Below are 10349 nucleotides of genomic sequence, written 5' to 3' on the forward strand. Positions count from 1 at the left end.
TGGATCACTTTTTTAAACATTTCAAGTGCCCAGGTCAGGGTGCCTGCCGGGTGCAGAAGCATACGCCGGGCGGGGCCGTACCTGCGCTGGTCAGCTGGCCCCGCAGGCGCCGGATCTCCATCATGGCTTTGTACCGCAGCCCGTTGGCTTCGCAAAACTGGGGCGTACAGCCGGCATACTCACAGGCTCCCACGGCACCTAGGGGACGAAGAGGGGGCATGCTCTTTCTGATCCATCCCATGCCTGGGAGACCCCCCGCCACCCTCCACCAGGCAGGGCACTAACCCAGCAGCACCATGAGGTCGCCGAGCTTCAGAGAAGCCCCCTGCCCTGCCCAGGTCCTCTTCATCTGGGCCACCCGGGCCCGCTTGCTCTTCAGCCTGGCGAGCTCCTCGTCACTGGCTGCTGGTCTGCAAACACACACATACTGTCCAGGCTGGGGTCCCGGCTGCACTCAGGGCCTCAGCGGGCGGAACTCTTTTATTCATCAGGACAGGCTCAGAGGCCTTGTGGGGTCACTGATGAATGTAATTAAGGTATTAAGGTCCAGCTCAAAATTCAACATTGGTAGCCACCGCTGCACCGTTGCTTTTTTTCTTTTTTTTGAGACAGAGTCTCGCTCTGTCGCCCAGGCTGGAATGCAGTGGCCCGATCTCGGCTCACTGCAAGCTCTGCCTTCCAGGTTCACACCATTCTCCTGCCTCAGCCTCCCAAGTAGCTGGGACTACAGGCGCCCACCACCATGCCCGGCTAATTTTTTGTATTTTTTTTAGTAGAGACAGGGTTTCACTGTGTTAGCCAGGATGGTCTCAATCTCCTGACCTCATGATCCACCCATGTCGGCCTCCCAGAGTGCTGGAATTATAGGCGTGAGCCATCGCGCCTGGCCACTGCACCATTTTTAAGAAAAAAAAAACTCTGCTAACTGCTTAAATAGCCACCAAGGTGGACTGGATACATGAATGATGCCAGTGGCTTCCAAACTTGAAAATAATACTAACACTCACATATGTGTCAGGCATGGCTCAAAGAGCTTTGCTTGTGTTAACTCATTTAATTCTACCAACAATCCAATTATCATCATCATCATCATCATCATCATCCCCATTTTCCAGATGGAGAAAATGAAGCTCAGAGTGGTACAGTCACTTGCCTAAGGCCACACAGCTCAGAATGGCAGAGGGAGATTTGAACCAGACCTGAGCTCTCAGTCACCATGCTATAGAGCCTCGACACCGGCATTGCGCAGGCAGTCTTAGAGATGCTGGGACCAGGAGATGCTGATCAGCGGATCTGGGCAGAGGCCAAGACACCTCGGTTTTCAAGACCTTACATGTGACAGTTAATTTTGTGTCCACTTAACTGGGCAAAGGGATGCCCAGATAGCTGGTTAAGCTTTATTTCTGGGTGTGTCTTTGAATTGGTGACCAGCGTAAAGCTACTGCCCTCCCCAGCGTGGGTGTGGGCCACATCCGATCCACTGAGGGCCCAAGGAGGCAGAGGAGGTATGACTTCGGGCTCTGCTGACTGCGTGAGCTGGGTCTTCCCTGCCCTTGACGCTCCTGGTTCTTGCGCCTTCAGACCCCGACTGAAGCGGACACCACTTTCTGTTTCTCCAGAGAACCCTATTATTCTACCCAAGGGATTCTGACGAACAGCTGGGATTACAGGTGTCCACCACCACGCCTGGTTTCTTATTTTTAGTAGAGACGGGGTTTCACCGTGTTGGCCAGGCTGGTCTCAAACTCCTGAGCTCTCGAGTCATCTGCCTGCCTCGGCATCCCAAGTGCTGGGATTACAGGTGTGAGCCACCATGCCTGGCTAAAGCTGCTTTTGAAGTTCAGATGTACTGACCCTGAAAAGATACAGGATGCAGAAAAGGCAAGCTGCAGGACCATCTGATCTCATTTCCTCGAAGTAAATCTCTGTCCGTGCAGAGCACAGGGAAAGGTCTGGAACTGCACTGGCCAATATGGTGGCCACTAGCCACATGTGGCTGTTTAAATTTACACTATTAAAAATAAGTAAGGTTTTCAGTCAGTTTGTTGCTGTAATTGCCACATTTCACAGGCTCAGACCACGTGCGGTTAGTGGCTGCGGTATGGAATGGCCCATGCAGTGACGTGGCCTAAAGCAAAGTTCCTGGTTAGGGTGGGTGAGACTGGGGAGGGGAGGTGGAGGAGGATAAACAAAGAAAAAAACATCCAAATCTCAAAAGATTCCCCAGTGTCCACCTAACTGCCTTCCCAACTAGTGTCTGCTCTGTCATCTGACAAGATGGTCCAAACACAGGCAGACTGACCCTAAGGGAAGCAAGCAGCAGGCTTTGCACAAGATGCAGAGGCTCACAGAGTCAATGAAGTGACATCGTGGGCCTGCCTGCACCATTCACAGTCGACGAGACACGGTGGCAGCAGAAGCCTGGCTCACAGCTGAGGCAGAGATGCTCAAAACTGATGGCGTGAAAGGCTGTTTCAGGAGGAATGATGTGAACGCTGAAGACTTACGAAGCCCTTGAGAAACTCAAGTTGCTTCCAGCAATTTCTGCAGAAATGACCCCTTTTATCATCAAGCTGCCAAAGGCAGATCTCTATGCCACAGGACGCCAGGAAATCATTAAATAATTGTTCATTCTAAGAATTAGCATGTAGTCATAATCTGTAAGTAAATTTTGTTAAATACACAATGCACTAAACATACTTTCACAGTCTTAGTGTCACTTTTCTTTTTCTTTTTTTAGAGAAGGGTCTCCCTGTTGCCCAGGCTGGAATACAGTGGTGCAATCTCAGCTCACCACAACCCTCTACCTCCTGGGTTCAAATGATTCTCCTGTCTCAGCCTCCCGAGTAGCTGGGACTACAGGCGTGCACCACCACACCTGGCTAATTTTTGTATTTTTTTATACAGACGGGGTTTTACCATGTCCAGGCTAGTCTCAAACTCCTGACCTCAAGTCTCAGCCTCCCAAAGTGCTGGGAATACAGGTGTCAGCCACCACGCCTGGCCTTAGTGGCACTTTTCAAGGGTACTGCCTTTCCCTATTTTGGTCTGTGTTTTAAATGGTTTCACTCAAAGTGTCCTTTTTCTGGAATCTATGACCCTCTGATGATCAGGGGGGACCCCCCACCTCCTAGTCTATTTCACGCGATGTATAAGGGGCAGCAGACAGGGACCAACACGGCCACTGCAGAGATCAGAATACAGAAGGGTTCAGAGAGAATGAGGGTCTTGCAGGAGACCACCCAACAAGCCGGTGATTCCCTAGGAAGCCGGGGTGCAGGTCGGCTCTCAGATGGGAGCCCCTGTCGGGACTGAGCTTGGCCCTGAGCACCCAGCTGCTAACCTCGCACCTGTCCAGCTCCTCAAACAGCTCCCGCACCGTCATGCTGGCCACGATGGTGATGGCATAGGGCAGGCAGCCATGTTGCCGGCTCAGCGCCAGCATCTTGGCGTAGCGGGGGGCCACGGGGAACGTGGCCATGGTCCGGCCCAGCGCAGTGATGGGGCAGCTCAGCCGGTTCTTCTGCAGTTGCTTCACCCTGGAGATGGAGGTGGTGGCAGTGCCCTGAGAGGAGCTCTGGAGCCAGAGCTGGGAGGCCCCACGCTTGAGGCGGCTCAGGCCCAGCAAAGGGGAGAGAGGGCCCCGAACAGGACAGGAACTGGGTCCTGCATCTCTCGGTCCTACCTTTCTGCTTTCTGGGGTGGTTGCAGGGCACCCAGTGCGATCAACAGCTCCTCGGCGGCAAGAAGGGCTTCCACGGAGGGGGGCGTCGGGAAGGGGAAGTTGATGACCTGGGACACGCGACACGAGGAGACACGGCAGGGACACGGTGAATGCCAAGAAGCAAGTCCGGTGCTCCTGCTCCATCTGTGGCAGGCACTCCCTCCACTCGCTCTCTCCGGGTTCAGCTCATGCCAGTGGGGACACAGGGGGCTGGGGCACCCTCAAAGGCCAGGTCCCAATGGAACCCCAAAGCCTCCTTCACTCACTCACATCATCCATTCACTCAAAAACACATCCCAAGCACTGGCCAGGCACTGAGGGCTGTGCTTTGCCTCCACTGGGTGCTTTTTTTGGTTTTTGTTTTTAAGCATGCTATTACACTCATGAGGACTTAGTGTCATTTGACCAGGAGGGGCCACAGGTAGTCAGTGAGGCATAATATGAATAAACTGTCCCAGTGCGGTGGCTCACGCCTGTAATCCTAGCACTTTGGGAGGTTGAGGCGGGCAGATCACCTGAGGTCAGGAGTTCGAGACCAGCCTGACCAATATGGTGAAACCCCCATCTCTACTAAAAAGACAAAAAATAGCCAGGCATGGTGGCGCTTGCCTGTAGTCCCAGCTACTTGGGAGGCTGAGATGGAAGAATCACTTGAACCTGAGAGGCGGGGGTTTCAGTGAGCTGACATCACGCCACTGTATTCCAGCCTGGGTGACAGAGTGAGACTCCATCTCAAAATAATAATAATAATAATAATGTGAATAAATTTATCACAATAGCCAAAAGACGGAAGCAACCCATGTGTCTCTCAATGGAGGAGTGGATGAACAAAATGTGGTCCATCCATAAAATGGACTATGATTCAGCCACGAAAAGGAATGAAGCAGCGACACGCGCTACACCACGGATGGACCTTGAGAACATCACACTCAGGGAAAGACGCCAGGCACAAAGCCCACATGTTGCAGGATTCCATCTGCATGAAATGTCCCAAACTGGCAAATCCATAGAGAGGAGTGGGCGCAGGGGCCAGGGAGCTGGGAGGTGGTGACAGATGAAGGCGACATGCTTTCTTTCTGGGGTGATGAAAATGGCCATGGTGGTGTTTGCACAACTTTGTGAACACACTGGAAACTACCGACCCGCACACTTTCAACGGGAGACCGTGTGGTGCGCCAACTCTATCTCAATAAAGCTAGAGGCGGGGCGGTGAGCCTACAGCAGACACGCAGGTAGGGTGGGAACGCTAGGAACCCAGGACTGGGGGAAGGCAGGTGGGGACCTGCTCTGGAGCTGACTCAAGAGCCAGGGGAAGCCACTGCAGAGTTCCTACAGAGGGGACTTGATGTCAGTGTGGGAGGCACTCCAGACAGTGCTCCTAGCCACACTGAGCTCCCAGCCCAGCCCTGACGTGTTTTATCCCTGTGACCCACAATCAGGCCTGTCTCCGTGCCTCAGGCTCCTCATCTGGAAAATGGGGTGATAACACTAGCAACTCCCTCCTAGAGTGGCTGGGAGGATAACCTGAGGTCACACATACAGAGCGCCCAGCACATGCTTGGCATCCATGATGTTTTTATTTTTCTTTTATTCTTGTTTTTTTGAGATGGAGTCTTGCTATGTCGTCCAGGCTGGAGTGCAATGGCGCAGTCTCGGCTCACTGCAACCGCTGCCTCTTGGGTTCAAGCAATTCTCCTGCCTCAGCCTCCCAAGTAGCTGGGACTACAGGTGCCCACCACCTGTAGTGTCTAATTTTTGTATTTTTAGTAGAGACGGGGTTTCACCATATTGGCCAGGCTGGTCTCGAATTCCTGATGTTGTGATCTGTCCGCCTCGGCCTCCCAAAGTACTGTGAGCTACCGCACCCAGCCCTTTTTTTTTTTTTTTTTTTTGAGAGTCTTGCTCTGTCTCCCAGTCTGGAGTGCAATGGCATGATCTTGGCTCACTGCAACCTCTGCCTCCCAGGTTTAAGTGATTCTCCTGCCTCAGCCTCCCAAGTAGCTGGGATTATAGGCACCTGTCACCATGCCTGGCTTTTTTTTTTTTTTTTGAGACGGAGTCTTGCCCTGTCGCCCAGGCTGGAGTGCAGTGGTGCAATTTAAGTGCACTGCAACCTCTGCCTCCTGGGTTCAAGTGATTATCCTGCCTCAGCCTCCTGAGTAGCTGGGATTACAGGTGTGTGACACCACACCCAGCTAATTTTTTATATCTTTACTACAGACAGGGTTTCACCATGTTGGCCAGGCTGGTCTTGAACTCCTGACTTCGTGATCCAGCTGCCTCGGCCTTCCAAAGTGCTGGGATTACAGGCGTGAGCCACCGTGCCCAGCCTCCCTAGCTAATATTTTTTATTTATTTATTTTTAGTAGAGACGGGGTTTCACCATGTTGGCCAGGCTGGTCTTGAATTCCTGACCTCAAGTAATCCACCTGCCTTGGTCTCCCAAAGTGCTGGGATTACCGGTGTGAGCCACCATGCCCGGCCAGCACCCATGATTTTTATTAGGTGAAAAAAGCCCAAAGCAGCCTGTAAAATACCACACAATATTCAGACAACCACAATTATAAAGTACAGGATGTTATGTGTTTGGAAACATAACTGGGACACAGGTCACAAATGGTGGACAGTGGGACAGGCTTCACCTTTTCCCTGATGATCTCAAGTATCTAAAGTTTTTATAATTTTGAACATATTAACATCCAGAAAAATCAGTGAGCACAGATGTTTAAAAGGCACTAGAAGACCATGTGGGTTCTACTGCTTATTAGATGTGTGTCCCTAGACAAAAACCTTCACTTCCCTGCCTGTTTCCTCATCAGTTAAATGGTGATCTGAATGCCCACAGGACAGCAAGCAGCGTGGCACGGGGCACTGCCTGGCTCAGCCTGCCCTGGAGCAGGGAGAGGGGAGGTGACCCTAGAGGGATCCCCCCTCCACTGGAGGACTGGGTCGTAGAAGGCTGCAGCCAGGAAGAGCCAGCAGCATGTTCTGCACGCCCCACGGATGGATGGTCCACGAACAGCGTGCGGGACCCTGCTGCCTCTACTCCAGGCAGCCATCCCCTGGGTGCCCACGGGGGACACAGCATTAGAGAGGCAACGGTGACAGGAGTCCACAAGCCCTAGGAGCACCTACTGATGCACTGTCGTGTAAGCGGCTGCCACAGGCCAGACACCAGCAGGCCCAGCTCTGGGCTCCCTGCCTCAGGGAAAGGGAGGTGGCCCAATGGGGTGGCTCAGAGCGGGACTGGGGGCAGCAACTGACCTTTTCAATGTTGAGAGCCTTCATTTGAAGGATTAAGTCTTCAACAGGCCTCCGGGTGATTTCTGGAGGAGGAAACTGCTCGAAATCACCAAAAACCGCAGATGAATACAGCCTGAGCAGAGAGAAATTGGGAAAATAAACACAAAACTCACACCAAAAACCACAGATGAATACAGCCTGGGCAGAGAGAAACCAGGACAACAAACGCAAAACTCAGCCACGGCCACTGAGACTGGATCCCGACCTGACACCAGGCACAGTGCTTCACCTCTTCCTGCCTCGTTCTCCTCACCTGTGAAATGCAGCTCAAATTGCTGCTGCCTCGTAGGGAATTGGTGAAAATTAATTAGATATTATTCCACGGGCTGGGTGTGGTGGCCCACGCCTGCAATCCCAGCCCTTTGGAAGGCTAGGGCAGATGGATCACTTGAGGTCTGGAGTTCGAGACCAGCCTGGCCAACATGGGGAAATCCCATCTCTACTAAAAATACAAAAATTAGCCAGGCATGGTGGCATGCACCTGTAGTCCCAACTACTCGGCAGGCTGAAGCAGGAGAATCACATGAACCCAGGAGGCGAAGGGTGCGGTGAGCCAGATGGCACCACTGTACTCCAGCCTGGGCAATAGAGCAAGACCCCATCTCAAAACCAAAAGAAAAGGTGTTTTTCCTTGTAGAGTACTTAAAACAGGGGATGGTGCATAGCACTCTACACTTTAACAACAGTTACTTCTTACTGGTTTTCTTTGTAAATTTTCTAAATTTTCTACTTTTGTGATTAACATGTAGCCCTGACAAAAGGAACAGCAATAAAGCTATTTATTACATACACGCACGCGCACACACACACACAATTACAGCACATGGATTAGGAGAAAATATTTGTCAATGACACATCTGACTAGGATCTAATATCCAGGTTATACAAAGAACTTTTTCTTTTTTTTTTGAGACGGAGTTTCGCTCTGTCGCCCAGGCTAGAGTGCAGTGGCCGGATCTCAGCTCACTGCAAGCTCCGCCTCCCGGATTTATGCCATTCTCCTGCCTCAGCCTCGCCCGGCTAGATTTCTGTATTTTTTAGTAGAGACGGGGTTTCACCGTGTTAGCCAGGAGGGTCTCGATCTCCTGACCTCGTGATCCACCCGTCTCGACCTCCCAAAGTGCTGGGATTACAGGCTTGAGCCACCGTGCCCGGCCTTTTTTTTTTTTTTTTTTTGAGACAAAGTCTTGCTCTGTCACCCAAGCTGGAGTGCAGGGGCGTGATCTTGGCTCACTGCAACCTCTGCCTCCCAGGTTCAAGTGATTCTCTTGCCTCAGCCTCCCAAGTAGCTGGGATTACAAGTGCATGCCACCATGCCCAGCTAATTTTTGTATTTTTAGTAGAGACAGGGTTTCACTACGTTGGCCAGGGTGGTCTTGAACTCCTGACCTTGTGATCTGCCCATCTTGGCCTCCCAAAGTGCTAGGAGCCACAGTGCCTGGCCTAAAGAACTCTTACAGATCAACAACAAAAGGACAAATAACCTAATTAAAAAATGAGTGAAAGATCTGAATAGGCAGTTCCCTAGAAAGATGCATGAAGGGCCAGTAAGCATATGAAAAGAGGCCATCACTAGGGAAACAAACCAAAGCCACAACGTGATACTACTTCACACCCACTAGGAGAGCTAGGCTCAAAAATACTGAAGCTTTCATATAAATAAAAGTGGGGGTGGGGGAGGTCGGGGCACATGTTCTCAGGACCTCGGCAGGGCTGTGTGACAGGACATGGTCACACATTAAAACAAAACAAAACACCTGAAGCCAGGCACAGTGCCACGTGCCTCTACTCCCAGCTACGTGGGAAGCTGAGGCAGGAAGAATGCTTGAGTCCAGACGGTAGAGGCTGCAGTGAGCTATACTTGTGCCACTGAACTCCAGCCTGAGCAACAGAGCGAGACCTTGTCTCTCAGAAAAAACCCCAGCAAAACAAAAATACTAAAAATAAGTGTTGGTGCTGGCCAAGTGCGGTGGTTCATGCCTATAATCCCAGCACTTTGGGAGGCCGAGGCAGGTGTTCGAGACCAACCTGGCCAACATGGTGAAACCCTGTGTCTACCAAAAATCTAAAAATTGGCCAGGCACCACGGCTCATGCCTGTAATCCCAGCACTTTGGGAGGCTGAGGCAGGTGAATCACCTGAGGTCAGGAGTTCGAGACCAGCCTGGCCAATAGGGTGAAATCCCGTCTCTACTAAAAATACAAAAACTAGCTGGGCGTGCTGGTGGGTACCTGTAATCTCAGCTACTTGGGAGGCTGGGGAAGGAGAATTGCTGGAATCCTGGAGGCGGAGGTTGCAGTGAGCTGAGATTGAGCCATTGCACTCTAGCCCAGGCTGACAACAGCGAGACTCAGTCTCAAAAACAAAACAAACAAACCAAAAAATTATATGGACATGGTGATGCATGCCTATCACTCCAGCTACTTGGGAGGCTGAGGCAGGAGAACTGCTTGAACCCGGGAGGCAGAGGTTGCAGTGAACTGAGATTGCACCACTGCGCTCCAGCCTGGGTGACAGAGCGAGACTCCATCTCAAAAAAAAAAAAAACAGTGTTGGTGAGGATGTGAAGAAACTGAAACCCTCATTCACTGCTGGTAGGTGTGTAAAATGGGGCAGCTGCTGCGGAAAACAGTTTGGTGGTTCCTCGGTAAGTTAAACCCAGAGTTACCACATGGCACAGCGGTTCTCTTAGGTTCCACTGCAAGAGCAATGAAAACGGAGTCAGGTACATCTTTGTACCTGAGTGTTCAGAGCAGCATGATCCACAATAGCCATGAGGTGAAAACAACCAAACGTCCACCAGCTGATGAACCGACAAACAAAGCTTGGCACATCCATATGGTGCGATATCACTCAGCCATGGCCAGGAGCGGGGTGCCGACACCGGCCACCCGGGGTGAGCCTCGAAAACTTACCGTGCTGAGCGGCAGAGGCCAGACACGAGGGGCGACACCCTGTATGACTTCATTGCATTTATCTGACCTGTCCACAACAGGCACATCTCTAGAGACACAAACTAGTGGACTGGTGCTTGCCACAGGCTGGGGCGGGGAAGAATGGGGGGGTGACCACAATGGCCACGGGGTTTCTTTTTGGGTTGATGGGAAGTTCTGACATTGATTGTGGTGATGGTTGCAGAACTCTGTGACTGTCCTAAAAACTCCTGGATTGTACGCTTTAAAATTATGCACTTTATGGTATGTGAATTATATCCTGATCAAGCTGTTAACAAAACAAACAGCACTCAAGAGCTGGCCCTGACCTCAGTAGCGGAATAAAGAAACAGTGGGCTGGGCACGGTGGCTCACGCCTGTAATCCCAG

The 10349-nt window shown here is 51.6% G+C and overlaps 1 protein-coding gene across 4 annotated transcripts in view; it reads right to left on the reverse strand.

Moving 5' to 3' along the window:
- Nucleotides 1-10349, reverse strand: part of DHX37 (DEAH-box helicase 37) — a 48646-nt gene that overhangs the window by 7539 nt on the left and 30758 nt on the right. For all 4 annotated transcript variants that reach the window (XR_002730443.2, XM_023206242.2, XM_023206230.2 and 1 more), the window contains exons 16-20: nt 6989-7100; nt 3686-3792; nt 3351-3539; nt 286-410; nt 82-198 (exon numbers count right to left, since the gene is read on the reverse strand). Coding sequence is in view for 3 of the 4 variants with exons in the window: in XM_023206242.2 (XP_023062010.2) it covers nt 82-198; nt 286-410; nt 3351-3539; nt 3686-3792; nt 6989-7100 (650 nt within the window). In the remaining variant the exon portion in view is untranslated. The remainder of the gene's footprint in view (nt 1-81; nt 199-285; nt 411-3350; nt 3540-3685; nt 3793-6988; nt 7101-10349) is intronic.

Source organism: Piliocolobus tephrosceles, chromosome 10 (genome assembly GCF_002776525.5).
Source record: "Piliocolobus tephrosceles isolate RC106 chromosome 10, ASM277652v3, whole genome shotgun sequence".
Lineage (NCBI taxonomy): Eukaryota > Metazoa > Chordata > Mammalia > Primates > Cercopithecidae > Piliocolobus > Piliocolobus tephrosceles.